The sequence below is a fragment of the Balaenoptera musculus genome, chromosome 1 (genome assembly GCF_009873245.2).
Source record: "Balaenoptera musculus isolate JJ_BM4_2016_0621 chromosome 1, mBalMus1.pri.v3, whole genome shotgun sequence".
NCBI classification, from domain to species: Eukaryota; Metazoa; Chordata; class Mammalia; order Artiodactyla; family Balaenopteridae; genus Balaenoptera; species Balaenoptera musculus.
In genome coordinates, this window is record NC_045785.1 from 32,734,969 (window position 1) to 32,754,645 (window position 19,677).

The 19,677-nt window shown below is 41.3% G+C and overlaps 1 protein-coding gene across 2 annotated transcripts in view; it reads left to right on the forward strand.

The window, feature by feature from the left end:
• Positions 1-8,987: 8,987 nt before the first annotated feature.
• The window catches only part of SMAP2 (small ArfGAP2), a 48,763-nt gene continuing 38,073 nt past the window's right edge, over positions 8,988-19,677 (forward strand). Inside the window, exon 1 of one of the 2 annotated variants that reach the window (XM_036860098.1) lies at positions 8,988-9,510. In XM_036860098.1, coding sequence (XP_036715993.1) covers positions 9,408-9,510 — 103 coding nt within the window. In that variant the 5' untranslated portion in view covers positions 8,988-9,407. Of the gene's footprint in view, positions 9,511-18,255; positions 18,275-19,677 lie in introns of those variants that run through there. The other variant, XM_036860107.1, reaches the window with a different exon arrangement.

Below are 19,677 nucleotides of genomic sequence, written 5' to 3' on the forward strand. Positions count from 1 at the left end.
TTTCTGTGCATTAATTTTGTATCCTGCAACTTTACCCAATTCATTGATTATCTCTAGTAGTTTTCTGGTGGCATCCTTAGGATTCTCTATGTATAGTATCATGTCATCTGCAAACAGTGACAGTTTTACTTCTTCTTTTCCAATTTGGATACCTTTTATTTCTTTTTCTTCTCTGATTGCTGTGGCTAGGACTTCCAAAACTAGGTTGAATAATAGTGATAAGAGTGGACATCCTTGACTTGTTCCTGATCTTAGAGGAAATGCTTTCAGTTTTTCACCATTGAGAATGACGTTAGCTGTGGGTTTGTCATATATGACCTTTATTATGTTGAGGTAGGTTCCCTCTATGTCCACTTTCTGGAGAGTTTTTATCATAAATGGGTGTTGAATTTTGTCAGAAGTTTTTTCTGCTTCTATTGAGATGATCATATGGTTTTTATTCTTCAGTTTGTTAACATGGTGTATCACACTGATTTGCGTATATTGAAGAATCCTTGCATCCCTGGGATAAATCCCACTTGATCATGGTGTATGATCCTTTTAATGTGTTGTTGGATTCTGTTTGCTAGTATTTTGTTGAGGATTTTTGCATCTATATTCATCCCTTATACTGGTCTGTAATTTTCTTTTTTTGTAGTATCTTTGTCTGGTTTTGGTATCAGGGTGATGGTGGCCTCATAGAATGAGTTTGGGAGTGTTCCTTCCTCTGCAATTTTTTGGAAGAGTTTGAGAAGGATGGGTGTTAGCTCGTCCCTAAATGTTTGATAGAATTCACCTGTGAATCCATCTATTCCTGGACTTTTGTTTGTTGGAAGATTTTTAATCACAGTTTCAATTTCAGTGCTTGTGATTGGTCTGTTCATATTTTCTATTGCTTCCTGGTTCAGTCTTGGAAGGTTATACCTTTCTAAGAATTTGTCAGTTCTTCCAGGTTGTCCATTTTTTTGGCATAGAGTTGCTTACAGTAGTCTCTTAGGATGCTTTGTATTTCTGTGGTGTCCATTGTAACTTCTCCTTTTTCATTTCTAATTTTATTGATTTGAGTCCTCTCCCTCTTTTTCTTGATGAGTCTTTCTAAAGGTTTATCAATTTTGTTTACTTTCTCAAAGAACCAGCTTTTAGGTCTATTGATCTTTGCTATTGTTTATTTTGTTTCTATTTAATTTATTTCTGCTCTGATCTTTATGATTTCTTTCCTTCTACTAACTTTGGGTTTTGTTTATTCTTCTTTCTCTAGTTCCTTTCGGTGTAAGGCTAGATTGTTTATTTGATATTTTTCTTGTTTCTTGAGGTAGGCTTGTATTGCCAAAAACTTCCCTCTCAGAACTGCTTTTGCTGCATCCCATAGGTTTTGGATCATCGTGTTTTCGTTGTAATTTGTCTCTAGGTATTTTTTGATTTCCTCTTTGATTTCTTCAGTGATCTCTTGGTTATTCAGTAACGTATTGTTTAGCGTCCATGTGTTTGTGTTTTTTGCGTTTTTTTTCCCCCTGTAATTGATTTCTAATCTCATAGCATTGTGGTTGGAAAAGATGCTTGATATGATTTCAATTTTCTTAAATTTACTGAGGCTTGATTTGTGACCCAAGATGTGATCTATCCTGGAGAATGTTCTGTGTGCACTTGAGAAGAAAGTGTAATCTGCTGTTTTTGGATGGAATGTCTTATAAATATCAATTAAATCTATCTGGTCTATTGTGTCATTTAAAGCTTATGTTTCCTTATTAATTTTCTGTCTGGATGATCTGTCCATTGGTGTAAGTGAGGTGTTGAAGTCCCCCATTATTATTGTGTTACTGTCGATTTCCTCTTTTATAGCTGTTAGCAGCTGCCTTATGTATCGAGGTGCTCCTATGCTGGGTGCGTATATATTTATAATTGTTATATCTTCTTCTTGGATTGATCCCTTGATCATTATGTAGTGTCCTTCCTTGTGTCTTGTAACATTCTTTATGTTAAAGTCTATTTTATCTGATATGAGTATTGCTACTCCAGCTTTCTTTTGATTTCCATTTGCGTGGAGTATCTTTTTCCATCCCCTCACTTTCAGTCTGTATGTGTCCCTAGGTCTGAAGTGGGTCTCTTGTAGACAGCATATATATGGGTCTTGTTTTTGTATCCATTCAGCGAGCCTGTGTCTTTTGATTGGAGCATTTAATCCATTCATGTTTAAGGTAATTATCGATATGTATGTTCCTATTATCATTTTCTTAATTGTTATGGGTTTGTTTTTGTAGGTCTTTTTCTTCTCTTGTGTTTCCCACTTAGAGAAGTTCCTTTAGCATTTGTTGTAAAGCTGGTTTGGTGGTGCTGAATTCTCTTAGCTTTTGCTTGTCTGTAAAGCTTTTGATTTCTCCATCGAATCTGATTGAGAGCCTTCCTGGGTAGAGTAATCTTGGTTGTAGGTTCTTCCTTTTCATCACTTTAGGTATATCATGCCACTCCCTTCTGGCTTGTAGAATTTCTGCTGAGAAATCAGCTGTTACCCTTATGGGAATTCCCTTGTATGTTATTTGTCATTTTTCCCTTGTTGCTTTCAATAATTTTTCTTTGTCTTTAATTTTTGCCACTTTGATTACTATGTGTCTCTGCGTGTTTCTCCTTGGGTTTATCCTGCCTGAGACTCTCTGAACTTCCTAGACTTGGGTGGCTATTTCCTTTCCCTTGTTAGGGAAGTTTTCGACTATAATCCCTTCAAATATTTTCTCAGGTTTTTTCTCTCTCTCTTCTCCTTCTGGGACCCCTATAAGGCGAATGTTGTTGCATTTAGTTGTCCCAGAGGTCTCTTAGGCTGTCTTCATTTCTTTTCATTCATTTTTCTTTATTCTGTTCCACAGCAGTGAATTCCATCCTTCTGTCTTCCAGGTCACTTATCCGTTCTTCTGCCTCAGTTATTCTGCTATTGATTCCTTCTAGTGTATTTTTCATATCAGTTATTGTATTGTTCACCTCTGTTTGTTTGTTCTTTAATTCTTCTAGGTGTTTGTTCTTTAATTCTTCTAGGTCTTTGTTAAATATTTCTAGCATCTTCTTGATCTTTGCCTCCATTCTTTTTCTGAGGTCCTGTATCATCTTTAGTTCTTTTTCTGGGTTTTTTTTTTATTTTTTTAATTCTTTATTTTATTTTTTTTAAGTAGTTGTTTTGTTTTGTTTTTTTTATTTATGGCTGTGTTGGGTCTTCTTTCCTGTGCGAGGGCTTTCTCCAGTTGTGGCAAGCGGGGGCCACTCTTCATCGCGGTGTGCGGGCCTCTCACTATCACAGCCTCTCTTGTTGCGGAGCACAGGCTCCAGACGTGCAGGCTCAGTAATTGTGGCTCACGGGCCCAGCCGCTCCGTGGCACGTGGGATCTTCCCAGACCAGGGCTCGAACCCGTGTCCCCTGCATTGGCAGGCAGATTCTCAACCACTGCACCACCAGGGAAGCCCTTTTTCTGGGGTTTTATCCTGTTCCTTCATCTGGTACAAAGTCCTCTCCTTTTCATTTTGTCTATCTCTCTGTGAATGTGGTTTTCCTTCCACAGGCTGCAGAACTGTAGTTCTTCTTGCTTCTGCTGTCTGCCCTCTGGTGGATCTGGGCTGGCAACTCCTTTTCCTCGGGATTTTGGAGGCAATTTCCATTGTTCCCTGGCTTCCAGAGTTGCTGTTGAGAACTCTGTGCCATCCTGATTCTTGATCCTTTTTATGTGACTTGTTTTTCCTTTCTGGAAACTTAAGATCTTGTCTTTGCCCCAGTGTTCTGCTATTTGGTGAGGGGTAAGTTTCTGTTATTATACAACAGGGTCTGCAGAGTAGGCCAGGCCAGGTATACTTGCTCAATCCCTCCTAGGCCCTGAAAATGCAAGAAATATGAATATCTGTGCCCACTCTCCTGCATCATTACATAGTTGCAATGCAACTGCTCACATGTGATGTCTGGTCACTATTATGCACCTGCAGGCAACATAGCATGATTGCAGTGATGGTGAGTTAGGCTGGGATTCAGACACTGCTAGTACAGACGACTCTGCCTCCTCTCCCAGATTCGTACTGGTTGATAGTCATGGGAGGTTTTATTGTGAAACTAAGAGAGAGAAGGGAGGACAGAGATGTTTAGTAGAGGTAGGGAGCTCAAGTTGTCTTGAGGAAAATGGTGAGTTTATATGGCATTGTAGTCTGTTCCCCTCAGACTCTTCGGGTCCCTGGGCAACGGGCCTGAGCCCTTAGGTTAGAGGGAGAGGTTCAAACCCAGCTAAGCTGCCTTTAAGAAAGACTTTGTGAGGACTTCCCTGGTGGTGCAGTGGTTAAGAATCCGCCTGCCAATGCAGGGGACATGGGTTCGAGCCCTGGTCCAGGAAGATCCCACATGCCGCGGAGCAACTAAGCCCGTGCACCACAACTACTGAGCCCGCACTCTAGAGCCCACAAGCCACAACTACTGAACCTGCGTGTTGCAACTACTGAAGCCCGTGAGCCTAGAGCCCGTGCTCTGCAACAAGAGAAGCCACCGCAGTGAAAAGCCCGTGCACTGCAATGAAGAGTAGCCCCAGCTCGCCCCAACCAGAGAAAGCCCGCATGCAGCAACGAAGACCCAATGCAGCCAAAAATAAATAAATAAAGATATTTTAAAAAAAGGAAAGAAAGACTTTGTGAGACTGCACACCAGTCATATGGGGCCCAGATGACAATGTGTGACGGAGCTGGGGAGAGGTCATCCTTTCTGTCCTTGCAAGGAACCACCACTGATCACCTGGAGTCCTGAGAAATGCTATGAACAGCAAGAAATAGTGCTGTTGACAGAGACACGGCTTTCTCACAGTGCACTCCATCAGCAATGGAAAATCAAGGCTCTTCCTAGAGTCTCAGGCTGTAGAAATAGACAAATGGGAAGTGGAGCAGGAGAGGAGGGGCATGTAGCTCAGCCTCACGGCTCAAAGAGTTGGCTTATGGAGCAGATATACGTTTGCAAGGCAGTGGATCTGCAGTCCACTGCAAGGCAGGGGAAGCTTTTAGATAATCACAAGGGCTCTACCCTGAGAAAAAAATTGAGAGTTGGCTGAAGAGAGTTATTGAATAGATTATGAGTTCACTTGAGACCCTTAGTTCATTTACATGTGACAAATAGTACAGAGCTAGCGATAAAATGGAGAACCTAATTATCCAGCTTTTTTTTTCAATTTTTATTTTACATTGGAGTATAGTTGATTTACAATGTTGTGTTAGTTTCAGGTGTACAGAAAAGTGATTTCATTTTACATATACATATATCTATTTTTTTTCAGATTCTTTTCCCATATAGGTTATTATAAAGTACTGAGTAGAGTTCCCTGTGCTGTACTGTAGGTCCTTTTGGTTATCTCAGCTTTCTTTCTTTTTTTTTTTTTTTTTATCTCAGCTTTCTTGATGAAAGTCATTTTATTGAGTATTACCCTGAATAGGTAAAGTGTCTGAGCAGTGGATTAGAAACTGCTTTATTTCAATATGTGACTCAGAATATTTGATCTCTTAGCAAGAAGATATACTAATGATATTCTCCAATAGCAACAGTCCCAAAATATTCACCATACCATTTTTTTGGTAGTATTCTGGGCATTTTACCACAGTGACTATTCTAATATAACAGTTTAAAAACAAGTTTCTATTTTGTACTTTTATTTATGTGAGTTGGGGTTTCAAAATATTCTGATATAAAGACCAAGAAGAGAAATCATCTGGCAGTTGAGTATATGTGGTGTCAAGTCTCTTCAATTCATCCCAATTTTCTGAAATCCATAGGTATAATGCAACCAAACTGTATCCAGTAGCCACTGAGACAGATAGGGCACTCTTATCTCTGGCGGTAGCTAATGTGAAATAGTTTTATGACAAGATAACACAGTCACATTATGGAATAGAGAGAACATTTTTGCAAGAATTGTCAAGGAAAAATTCAAGACTTCAAAAACAAATATATGTACTTGGGGAGAGGAGAAGTTTGCTTTGGCCATATTCTCAGACCCTGGGATATGCATTCACTTTCCTCTGCTTTTTTTTTTTTTTTGGCCATGCCACCTAGGATCTTAGTTCCCCGATCAGGGATCGAACCCATGCACCCTGCAGTGGAAGCATGGAGTCCTAACCACTGGACCGCCAGGAAATTCTCTCCTATGTTATTAATAATAATAATAATAACAATAATAATAATAGCAGCTAATACTTGATGTATCCGTTGGGATAGGCTCCGTTATGCCTGGGGGTAAACAAAATTCAGTGGCTTAACACAAAGAAAGCTAATTTCTTGCTCATGCTACATATCCTTTATGGGTTGGCAGCGGGCTCTCACTTATTAGCTACTCAGGAATTTAGGATAATAGAGCAACCACTGTTATGGACTGAATGTTTAAGTCCATAATTCCCCAAATTCATATGTTGAGATCCTGCCCCCTAACGTGATTGTATTAGGAAGTTCAGCCTTTGGAAAGTGATTAGGTCATGAGGGTGAGGGTGGAGTCCTCATTAATAGGATTAGTGCCCTTATAAAGGGACCCCAGAGAGCTCTATTGCCCCTTCCATCATGTGAAGACACAGTGCTAAGTCCCCTGCTGTGAACCAGGAAGCGGGCTCTCACAGAATCTTTTGGTGCCTTGACCTTGTACTTCCCAGTCTCCAGAACTGTGAGAAATAAATTTCTGTTTATAAGCCACCCAGTCTATGGTATTCTGTTATGGTACTAAGACAACCACCATCTTGAACGTTGATGGTTTCCATGCCAGAGGGAAAGAGAATCCGAGGAGTCTCAAAGCAGTAAATAAATGCTTCAGGCATGAAGTGACACATATCCTTTCTGCTCAAACTCATTGGCCACACCCAACCATAAGAGGGCCATGAAATAAAACCTTACCATGCACCCAGAAGGCAGAAAGCCAGAGATATTTAGTGAAGAGCATTAATTGTCTATCGCTCACTGAGTGCAAGAGCTATTCTAAATATATTACAGGCATTATCTCAGTTAAGCTTCACAAAAATCCTATGAAATAGGTGGGTTTAAAATCATTATCATACACATTTTACACAGAGAGGTTAAGTTACATGATAAAAGTCATACAGATAGTAAGTGGTAAAGCTCTTTTAAAGCTTTAAAAGATTTAAATCCAGTCATTCTGGTCCCATAGTCTGTGTGCTTAACCACCAGACTAGGCAATCTCTCTCTAGATGGGGAATTTTGAGAAGCACTGTCATAGATCATGGAGAGCCACTAAAGTGTTTTTAATAAGGAGCGTTAGTCAACCAGATTTGCCATTTAGAAAGCTCTCTCCAAAGAGTGGGGTGAAGGATCAAATTAACTAAGGTTAGACTAAGGCAGGAAGGCTATTTGCATAGTGCAGAGATGAAGATGAGGAGAATTTGAACTAAGGCACAATGATCACAATTAACTGGGTAATCTTGAGCCTTTCTTTCATCAACTTGAGACTCTGTTTCATCATTTTTTGAAAAATGATTATGTCAATACCTATCCTGATGCGGTTTTCTGAGGATTATAATATATAACATAAGCAAAAACTCTGATAGTACTAAGGCTCTGGAATCATAGAGATCTAGGTTAAAAATCCCAGCTCTACTACTCCCTAGATGAAGGAGTTTATTATTCTAACTCTCAGTTTGCTCATTTGTAAAATAGGTGTTAAAATAAGGAAATTTAAGTAAGTTAAAGTAAGAAAAATGATTACAAATGGGATATAGGTTGAGAAAATTAGCTTAGGAGGAAGGCAGAATTCCTTCTAGAGAAAGAACTGAGAGTTTGTTTAGGAAAAATACCTTAATGAACTTTTGTGTTTATGAAAGTCAAATCTCCTTAGGCATGGCTTAGAAGGAAAGAGCTTTAGACAGAGAATCAAATTGTTTTGATGGATAAAGTAATAGAAAATTTTAGTTTTCCTCTGATGAAAGTTTTGAGGGCATCCTGATGTTTGGGGGAAAGTAAAGAGATGGAGGAGAGTTTGCCTAGAGATAAGATAACTCTGAGCATCTGGTCTTACCAGCTTCCCTGATCCATTCTTCCCATAGCAGCAGTGACCTTTTAAAACCACTAATTGAATCATGTTGTTCCCCCTCCCCCCAGGACAGTGCCTGATACTTAAAAGTTTCTCAGTAACAATCTGCTAAGCCAATGAATGAACGGAATGAGTGAACAAAAACATTTGCCAGATGGCAGGTGGGTCCCTAAAGAAAAGGACAGCCATTGAGAAATTCTGTACTTACTACACTCTGTAGTGAGGGTGGCTTTGGACAGTGGTGTTTAATAATCATTTTAAAGTAGTTACCTATTCTTTTACTCTAATTACCCCTCCTCTCCACCCCACCTCTCCAAATAACCTTCAGCAAAGGTCTGCTGCACAAAACTGCACTATTTGGGGAGGATTGAGGAATGAAACAAGGAAGTGTCTAGGCACCAGGCAAAACAATGCCCAAAGATGTCAGTAATCACAAGAGGAGACCTAATGAACAGGGGGACCAGGAATTCAGCAGGAGCATGCATTCCAAGTGAGAGGTAACCAGAATCCTCTGAAAAGTTGGGGAGGTTGTGATGTCCTCTTATCCTGGGTTAGGAGGTTGGGCCCTTCTATTTGGCTGTTGAAGGAAAGAATAAGCTGGAGGACTTTGGAGTATTCACAACCACCACGTTACATAAGGATGGTAAATATTTAACTCGTAGAGAGGTTTTGGGATTATATTGGGATAATGCATATAAAGCGCTTAGCACAGCGCCTGGCACATAGTAAGAGCTCAGCTAATGTTAATTGTTTCCCTTCGCTTGCCTCTACTCTCTCCACTCGCTTTCCGCCGGCTCCATTCATTCTTTTCCAAGGACATGCAGGGGGCGGGCCCACTTCCCCCTCCGCCCCACCCAAGCCCCGCCCCTCACTTCTGCCCCGATTGGTTCCTGAGAGGCGGAGCGGAGGGAAGAGCCCAGTCCGAAGCGGTGGGGGCGGGGCGCATGCGCGGGCTGGGAGGGGTGGAGGAGGAGAGGAAGAGCTGCCGGAAGTAGGCGGCAGAGGTGGTGGCAGGGCTGGCAGCAGCTGCCAGGGAAACCGAGGCGCGGGACGCACGGCTCGCAGACAGGCAGGCCTGGGGGTCGTCTCTGCGCCCGGCACGCAGGAGGCCTGAGCGCCCCCCTTGCCTGGGCTGAGGGTCCCTGCCTGGTCCGGCAGCCTCGTCGGGACCTGGGTCTTTCCCTAAGCCCGCCAGGGGGCGCCGCGCTGAGGGGCTGCAGAGTGGGGGGCGGGCGCGGCTGACCCGAGAAGGGGTGCCGGGCCGGGCGGTGGGAGAGGGCTCTCCCCCGCTCAGGAGGTGCCCCTGGGCGTGGGACCAGGAGTCCTCACCTCCGAACTGAGGCAGGGGTTTCTGGGGGCGAGGAGGGCGCGTCGCCCTCTGCCCCCGCCGGCACCCTGGCCATGACGGGCAAATCGGTGAAGGACGTGGATCGGTACCAGGCGGTCCTAGCCAACCTGCTGCTGGAGGAGGATAACAAGTTTTGTGCGGACTGCCAGTCTAAAGGTAGCACATCCCACCTGGCGGGCGAGGGGTCCAGCCTCCGGGCGGCGCGGGGGAGGCGGCCTGTGTGGGGAGGGGGCGGTCTCTGGAGCTTAGGTGGCCCGGATCATCTAAATGGTAACGCGTGCTACCGTTGCTGATGAGGCTGCTAGGTGTTCTGCGGCGCCGGGATTGGTGTGGGGAGAGGTTGCGAAGGCGAGTGCGTGTGGTTGGGGGGTGGGGCGGTGGTGGTGTGGGTGGAAGTGGCATGGTGTGTGCAGGTGAGAATGTCTGTATTTCAGGGCTCTGAATGAGTTCTGGGCCGACTGTCAGTCCAGAGGCGGCCCAGAGCTCGCAGCCTTCCGCTTGCAAAGCTGGGGGCGAACTGCGGTGGTGCGCGCGGGGGTGGGGGGGGGGCGGGGAGAAGCGAGATGACGGGGAGGAAAACTGCTTAAATGATTTTTAAAGGTGGTGAGCATCGCTGCCTGCTATTTGGTTAGCAGTTCCATCTGTCATTTTACAGCCTTGCTGAGATCTGACAGAGCGCTTAGGTGGCTTTCCTCTTTTTGGATGTGTGGAGGGGGGAACTGCCTTATGCAGTGACACAGTGCGGACTTCTAGACAGCCTAGCCCTGGCTTGTGGAGTGTGTTGGAGGCCTGATGTGTGTGTGGTGGCAGAAACTAGCAGACTGTGTCTGTAGTGCAGGATTGGTTTAATCAGTGCGGAGGAGGAAGCAAGGGATACATCGAATTTGTTGCTTTCATGGCCATCATCCTTCTAAAGGTGAAATATGACCGTTGTAGACTAGCAGAGCCATTTAGTCTTTGTTTTCTGTGCCCTCAAAGATTCATGATTTGATACAATTACAAATCAGTATGCTACGAAAGCTTGGTTATTAGTGAAATATTTGCACTCGAAATTGATAGATTATAAATATTTTGTTTCCTTATTTTCTTTCTGAATTCTTTGGAATATAAATTGGAGAAGTTGGGAAAATTCTTTTCCTTTTTGGTTTGGGTAGAAAGAGATATATTTTGGGAGCTATTGTTAATTTACTTTTGTTCATAATGCAGTGAATTTACCTGGATTGTTTGCCATATAGCATGTTGGGCGTATAGTACACAACAAAGGTTCAAATGTATTTGTATTTATCAATATTGAGAAAGGAAGTACATGCTTAATTAATGCTTTCACTTAATTACCTTTTATTTTAGAGAAGTAAGGTTTTTGTTTTGTTTTTGTTTGTTTGTTTTTATTTTTGGCTGCGTTGGATCTTCGTTGCTGCACGCGGGCTTTTCTCCGGTTGCGGCAAGCGGGGACTACTCTTCGTTGAGGTGCGCGGGCTTCTCAGTGTGGTGGCTTCTCTTGCTGGGAGCACAGGCTCTAGGCACGTGAGCTTCAGTAGTTGTGGCACACGGGCTCAGCAGTTATGGCTCGCGGGCTCTAGAGCGCAGCCTCAGTAGTTGTGGTGCACAGGCTTAGTTGCTCCATGGCATGTGGGATCTTCCCGGGCCAGGGCTCGAACCCGTGTCCCCTGCATTGGCAGGCGGATTCTTAACCACTGTGCCACCAGGGAAGTCCGAGAAGTAAGGTTATTTAAGGAGAACAGGAGACAGATACCACCAGGGAAGTCCGAGAAGTAAGGTTATTTAGGAGAACAGGAGACAGATACTTTGATTTGGACACCTTGTAGTATATTTTAGTAGCCTTTACCAATGGATAAATGGCATGTGCCATTAGGAAAGCAGGTCCCCAGGCTTCTCTCCTGAATTTTTGCATTGGCAATAATTCATTTTAAAAAGTACTTTAGAATCAATTTACGTTGAGTAAGTTAATTTCTTATAGTTGACTCTTGTGAGATCTTGTGCTAGATCTATTGGAAGATTCGGTTTAAAATTTAAGAGTATATCTCTTGGTTTTACTCAAATTCCCTTGTGTCCTCAGTTGACAGATCTTGAGTCACAGTGAAGCAACCCACTGGAGTGAGCATTGCTACATTTGGGGAGTCAGATGCCATTTTGATGATTAGTACCACCCTCATCCCCTATTTTGCATACCACTCTTATACTTACTCATATTCCTATAAAATATAGCACATGGAAGAGAGGTTGATTCATCACTTCTTCCTCCAAATTTTCTGTTGCTCTTTATCAACAGAATTACTGGGGATCATGTAATAAAACATTAGTCAATTCATTCTTAATGAGAGCTAGTAACTGCTGGCCTGTAAACTTTATTAACTGCTCTTGATAATAGAATCCTGGTTTCTGAAACAATTTCTTTTCACAAATTAGCTTTACGTTTTGGCTTGGTGGCTTCAGTGACTCGGCCATTGTATTAAAAAGGAGATGACAATGTGTCAGTCAGTCATCTTTCAGTTAAGACATTTGTTGTGGCCTCAGTTTATCCAGTTTGTGAATAAGCTAGCCCCTTCCACTCTTTCAACTCCTTTTACTCATTTTCCCTCTCCTTTTTCCTGATTTTAGTTGTTGTAATCATCATGTGGACAAATGTCAGACCATGGAAGGAAGAAACACTTGCATCTGTAGATTAAGTTAGCTGTTCAGCTCTGGTAAAAATAAATAATAATAATACATTTAGTGGGAGGAGGAATTTTAAAGCTGTAGGCTAAAATGAGGTTTGTACTTGAGTATTTATCTGTAGGTCTCATGTCCTTTCTTCCTTAGAAAACTGAGAGCTTAATTGTATAGGACCTGGTGAGTGACTGCTTGCTAATCCATTAATATGAAATCAGATGATGTAGCCCTGAACTGCAGACCTTTGAGCAGGTATTTTTGTAATGTTCCAAAATAACTCTGGCAATAAATCTTTTTAAAAAAAATCTTAAACTGATTTAAGAATGATATTATCTTTAGATATGTAATTTGAACATCAGAATAGAGAATAATCATGTGTTCTCTTTGTATAGTACAAGTTTTGTTGGTCCTGGGGTTTTTTAACTCTCTTGAGCATGAGACTCACCAGTTTCCGGTACCTCTAAGGCATTGAAATAATTTCTGTGTGGGAACGGAGGCTGCTTTGGTATTGCCTTTAAAAAAATGCTGTGACTTGCTTTAGGCTGAAAGATGTGGTTTCATCACCCAAAGCCCTTAAGTGATTGTGACCTTTAGGGTAAAATTTTGGACTGACTTAAGTTGTGGAAGAACAGAGGACAAACATACTGGAAATTTCAGATATGTTAATGGTTAATTCCATCTAGTTGAGGCCAGGTCCCGTTTTTGGATAGACCCTTGGTGGGGTTATACTGGTCTAAGGTTTAGTCTTTAGCTCTGCAGTTGCATATTTTATCAGTGTGGCTAGAATAACCCCTAATCAACCTCGTCAAAGACTGGTTTAGAACTTCCCTGGTGGCGCAGTGGTTAAGAATCCGCCTGCCAATGCAGGGGACACGGGTTTGAGCCCTGGTCCAGGAAGATCCCACATGCCGTGGAACAACAAAAGACTTGTTTAAACTGGACACTATCTTATTTACCATGAAAGGATCTACCTTTCTGATGACCTGAATACTTATATCCACTGTTGGGACACTCCTTTCTCAGTATCAAGGTTAGTGAAAACTTGAGAGCTGTTTAATGAGCAAAGAATTAGAATGGAAGAAATTTGATGGTCTTGAGGAATATTTACTTCCAACTGTGAGATACCACATGGAATTCTGGAGTCTGACAAAAACTTTGTAATACCTTTTTACTTCTCTGTTCTTCTGCTACATCCCATTTCTGAAATGTTTCACTTTGAATCACCTAACCATTGCCTTTGTTCCAACTCCCATTATGTATTCTTAAATTTCAATTCACTTTTTGCAAAACCACTTTCATGTGGTTCAGAATTCAAAAAGTTCAAAAGGGAATATGTACAGTGAAAAGTGGTGTTCCTGTCCCTGATCCCTTAGCCACCACTTTCCAGTGCTTCTGGAAGTAACCACTGTTAGTAATTTCTTATGTGACTTTTAAGAGATAGTATATGCATGGACAAAAAAACTACATTTAAATATATTTCTTTTCAGTGCTTTTATGCAAATAGTAGCATGTTACCCACAGTTCATGGCACCTGGCATTTTTCAGTCCACAATATAACGTGGAGGGCATGGAGATTCCCTCTCCACGCACGTTAAAAGAGCGTCCCCATTCTTTCAGGGTATTAAGTTGAAAGACATGCGTAAGTGATTTGGAAACATCTACTCTCATTGAAGTCATCTTAGAAAGTGTCCTAGGCCCATCCATAGCACAGGTAGGCTCACCTTTCAGGTGGCAAAGAATCAGAGCTGTAGACTTTTGATGTTGGAACATACGGTTAAACTCCATTACTCTGCTTATTTTAGCTTTGTGACCTTCAGCACACTACCTTTCTCAGTTTAATTTTCCTCATTTGAAAAATAAAAATGCCTCGTAAACTAAAGTGTTACACAAATGTAAGCATTATTTATTATTACCATTGCTGAACTTGTTTATTTTATCTTGATTTTATTCATTTCACTTTCAGACTTTATTCCCTTAAATACTCTAGTTACTGGAAGCCACAGTTAGAATGACTCACTGAATAGCTCACCGAATAAAAAACCACCTAGTTTTTAAGCCAAAACCATTTCCTATAGGACTTTATGGTACCCTTGAGGATGGTCTCTGGATGTTTCCTGACTCTTCAAAGTTGTATGAAAGGTTAGACCAGGGAATCTTTTTGTAGACATTTTTTTTTAATATTAGTCTTTTAATATTAGTTTTTTTAATATTAAATTTTAACTCTGGTAAATTAATCTCTAGCTTTGCTTTACATTTGTTTTCTGTCAATAGCTAAATCATTGCCTGTTAAATATCATTCGTTAGAAATGAACATTCCTATCAATTTTAAATTATTTTAGCTGTATCTGTGGCACCTCTTAAGAGATTTTTTAAAATTGCATCAGATCTGGACAACAGAAGGAATTTTCCTTCCATCTCTAGTTGTTAAACACCCTTCTCCAGCCAAGATCAAATAACCTTCTGGCTTTTTACAGCTAATGCACCTTAACTCTGACAGTTGTAGTTAGGTTGACACAGTTTTACTGAAAGTAATTTATAAAAGTCCCCATTAGGTTGTCTTTTAATATCAACTTGTTAAACCTGTTCCCTGGGAGATACTTTGCTATTTGTTCTCCTTGCCATTATCCAGTGGCAGTGGGATAGAGAGTACAAAATGCCTTATCTTTTAAGAACTCTTTGCAAGCCTGAGAGTACAATCCCACACTACATATATTCATTCAGAAAATAGTTCTTAAGCACCTGCTTTGTGTCAGACACTGTACCAAGATATGTAGATTAAAAGATAGGGCCTTTGGTTTCAAGGATTTTATAGTCTAATGGGCAAGCAGATGTGTAAGCAGATAAATGATGCAATGTAGTAATTATCATTGTAGGATTGTGTACAGGGAGAAATGAAAGCATTGAAGAAAGCAAGAAAGTCTGCCTAGGAAGTCGTGGCTCAGAGAGACAAGTAGGCTATGTCTTGAATGATAAACATGACTTTGTCAGGTGAATTTAGGGCATTCCAGGCAGAGGAAGCAGAATGTGCAGTAGCCAAGATGTGCTGTACCGTGTGTATAGTCTCCAAGATGTGCTGTACTGTGTGTGTGTGTGTGTGTGTGTGTGTGTGTATGTGTATGTGTGTGTTGGGGATTGGCAAGGGATAAGGTAGGCAGAGACCCATAAGGTTAAAATCCTAGCTCTGTTGTTGACTTGCCGTATGGCATTGAGATTATGAATATGCTTTAGACTCCCTGTTGTGTAAGAAGCCCCTAGTATTGGAAGTCCACCTGCTACTCAAATGGAATTATAAATATTGCAAACATGAAATGTTCTCTAACTGCTGAGTAGTAAGGAAGGTCTGAGGATTGTGCCCACTAGATCTCCATGGAAGTGTACCCTCATGAGTACATTAAACTATCTTAGAAAAGTCTAGTGAAATGTCAGCAGTAGATGTCATGCCATTTCTGGAGTTAGTGACGTTGAATTTTGAGGCTGAGCGTGCTCTCATACTCAAGCAGTCTAAGGGTGTTGAATATTTGAGTGTGCCCTTGGTTGTTCAGTGCTTAGGATGTGTAAACAGGCAGTTGCAGCCACATCTCTCAGTATACCTTTCAACAAATCTATTGCTTTTAAATAAATCAGAAAATTTCCTTCTTTCTGCATTTTTCATCTGATGTCATTATGGTATGTAGGTGGCAGCTTTTTTGGGCACAGTTGTCTATATTACTGTTCACCACATGAGTCATTGTAGGTTTCTGTTCTGCCTGAAAATTCCATCTTGGAAATAATGTCATGCAGCTGGAGACCACAACACGTTACTCGTTATGAACATTGCAGCTGGCTTTGTATGTTATGTTGGAAGCTACCTATGCCATAAGGAAGAGATAAAGTGACTTATTATATGGACTCAGACTCAATTCCTCCAAATGATAGCCCCTGTGAAAAAGATGCCCAGCAAGAATCTGCATAAAACACACATGTGTTTTACATTCTAAGCATACAGTGCCTAACTTTTGTCATTGTGTCTGCTTAAATCCTTATCACAGTTATACTTCTGTTTGAGCAAGTGGCTAGTTTAAGTAGATACTAACTTTGAAAAGTTCTGTGTTGGCCCCTGGAGTGTGACAGTTCAGCATACCACATTGAAAAGGTAGGAACCAAGTCTATGTAGAGTAGAACCCCTTAAAGTTAATTCACTTTTACCAAATTCCTCTATTTTTAAAGAAATATTCCTCTGCTAGTTAACTTCTTAAAATTGTAACTTGCTACAGTTAACACATCCACTAGAATGTAAGCTCCATGAGGGCAGGGGTTTTGTGCCTGTTTTGTTCACTATAGTATTCCTGGCACCTAGAACAATGGTTGGCACAGGTCAGGCTCTCAGTAAATATTTGTTTGAACAATATAAATCCTTTGTTTCTTATTAGAAGAAATCCTTTATAAGTTATCTGAATATTTGTGTAATTCTTAGGAAAGCTAAGTTTTAAAATATATTTTAAAGTCAGGGACCCTCCAGAGAAACAGAAAGCACTGTAGGTGGTACAAGCAGAGGGAATTTAATATGGAATAGTTTCCATAGGTGATACAAGAGCCAAGAAGGTCAATGGGGTGGTGAGACAACCCAGAGATTGGCAACACCTGGGAGGTCCTAGGCCCCTAAGGAAATTAGAAGGTGCTGGTGTCACCAAAGGCCAGAAGACTGAGCCATCTGCTGTGAGCTAGAAGACTGGAAAGAAGAGCTGTCTGGTGGCAGCTGGAACTCGGACCAAGTAAGATAGAGAGCATTACCCTGGCTTCCCTCCTTCTCCTGCCTTTCCTCATCAGTGCCTCCCATTGGTGGAACTTACTCAGAAATCAGTTGGGAAGGGAGCCTGGGAGATGTAGTTCCCTATGATAGTGTAGAGCAAGGGGAGGATCCAAGCTGAGACAGGCAAAGGCACAAAGGCACTTAAATCTCCAAGATGTAATTCTTTCTCCTTGTAAGTAAACAGTTATTTTGGACAAGCAATAAGAAGGGTTTTCAGGCAGATAACCTCTTGTGCTTCAAAAGGATCTTAACTGTTGCCGAAACAGTAATTAGTCCTGGGAAGTAATGTAACTTTGTATAGTCATGTAACAAGTAGTGTAACTTTTATATAGCCATTGCCTATATAATTAGGATGTGCGGCTTCTGTGGAATCTGTATTTGACTTTTGGTCTCCACCAGGACAATTTACCGTTTGGTTACTCAGAAAATAAGTTCCCACCCTGTTAATTCTGGGAAGCCTTAAGCATGATGTGTATGCACTGAGCTTGTCCCACCTACAACTAAAAACTTTGAGTCCGTAACACTTAAGACGTACAAAGAGAGTTTTGAGGATTGCAGCCTTAAAACGTGGTACAGATTAGACTTTCCTTGATCGTTAAGGAAGTTTTCCTTGTGCCACGTATCTTTTTAAATAGCTTGATCGGTTTGCCTGTGCTGCCCGCCCCGTGATTCAGTCTGCTTACCACTGGGTGAGAGAGGTAAGATCACTGGACATACTATCTTCTATACTGAACCTGAAAAATAGAAAATATTTTGTCTTATTTGGCAGGTTGCTGCCGCTCCATTTAAAGACAAAGCTTCTCAAGTTATGGCTACTAGTTTTCTCCTTGATTATAAAGTGTTTAATGAGTTACGTGATACAAGTTTAGCACTTTCTAGAAGTGCTTTTTTTGTCAATCAGGTCACCTGCCTTTGGGCGCCTGCCACGTTAATGGAATTGGTGGAACTAGGCCAACAAGGGTTTTCAGTGGAGTGTATGTTTGCTTTTAGGCTGTTATTTTCCACAGAAGCGATGGATAAGGAACCCTCATCGAGTAAAGTTACCAATGGTAAAAAAAAATTGCATAGGTTTCATGGTTTTTCTCTTTTCTCCAAAAATTAATTTCCTCTTCTCAGGTACTACTGTAATTCACAGATGTGATTGAAATGTAATTTGGTATTGTAAAAAGCGTATCAGCCTGCTTCCCAGAGTACCAGTTGTTCCCATCCACTCCATTTTACCTTAAGAGGTACATCTATGCGTTTTTGAAGCCTCGTGTTTAATAATTACAATATTTCACTACTGTTTTTGACTCTTCCATTTTCCAAACTTTCTCCTTCCCTACCCCACTCTTCTGGATCCTATATTTCCCCACAGGCTTTGTGGATGCTGGTCCATTGATGGCTGAACTGCAGGTCCCTTCCCAGTGGAAAACCCCAGAGATGAGCCAAATCTGCCTTCATCTGTGGCCATCCATCAGTGTAAGGTTGCCCTGGTGGTTGTCTTCAGTTTGTCCACCACTCCCCTTGACCCCCATGCTCCCTCCTGGGTGGCTGAAATGCCCTGGAATCCCACCTTTGTAACATATTGCTGGGATTTTATTATTGCTGCTCGTTTTTGTTTTCAAGTAATGTTAAGTAGTTTTCTGACCATTTTTGTTGACCATAGCCCTCTTTTCCCCATTTGTATATTTCCTATGGGTATTCTGGTTTGATTTTTACATACCTGTAGGATATGGTTTATTTAGAAAGTACTGGACTTCATAAGCCCACTTGGAAAATGCTCTGTTGATCCTTATTTAATTTCAAGTCAAAACTTTCAAAAAGAAATGTCTTAATCGGAAACAATGAGACCTGGATCCCTCAGGCTTCGCGTCATTTCTCCTCACCCAAAAAACAAATGAGTAACTTTCTCATTTTATCATGTGTTGAAAATAGTAGAGCAAATACAGGAGGAAGAGAGAGCTACTCTCAGCTGTAGCTGTTAAGCCTGTCCCAGCATAGAGATGTGAGAAAATACAGCACCTTTTCTTTTCCTCTATTGAAAATAGCCATACTGTCTTTCACAGCAGTTGCTAGTGATGGGAAGACCATAAATCCCCATGCCTCTATCTCAGAGCTTACATCTTTAGATGTGAGTTTACATATTAATCCTACAATGTTACTTCCTGAAGTGCACAAAGAGTAAATTTTAACTTCTTCCTCTTTTTTTATCTTAGTGGAAGTCCCCTCTGTGTGTATTTAGAAGTGAGATCTCTAGTGTTTCAAGCCTTGAGTTAAAAACTTTGTCTTAATATTGTTTAGACGGTTTTTGTTCTATCTAATGCCTTCGAAAAATAATTTCGTACAGAATTTTCCATGTGAACTGGCAATATCATATGCTGGTGAGGAAAGGGGCATTGGTGTCTTTTCTTGTTGATACTTTACCACTTGGGTTATAACTGACCCAAGCCCTCTGATGAGAAATAGAAAGGAAACTCCCTGTTCTTATCATGATGCTTGTGTTCAAAATAGCTGGCAACAACGGACCTAATGGAAACCGATTTGTGTGACAGCTGTTTTGAAAAAGAAAGAAAGAAAAGATTCAGGCTCTTCTGCTGTGTTGAAAGCATTTTTATTGAAATAATAGTTGTAAGGACTGGGGACTTTGTCTCTCTGAAGGTAGATGTGAGGGGTTGGGTTGGAGGAACTGTTTCAGACCGAGGAGAATTTTGAGCAAAGGTCTTTCATAGAGTGTGAGTGCTATTATTAACGTTACTAGCTTTTATGTGAGAGAAAGGAAGCATCATTAAATACAACATTGGAATCAGGAAGATTCCAGATCACCTCCTCTGAGCGTTCTGACTTGGTTTTGAGCCTAGTCTGTGAATAGGCACCAGGCACAA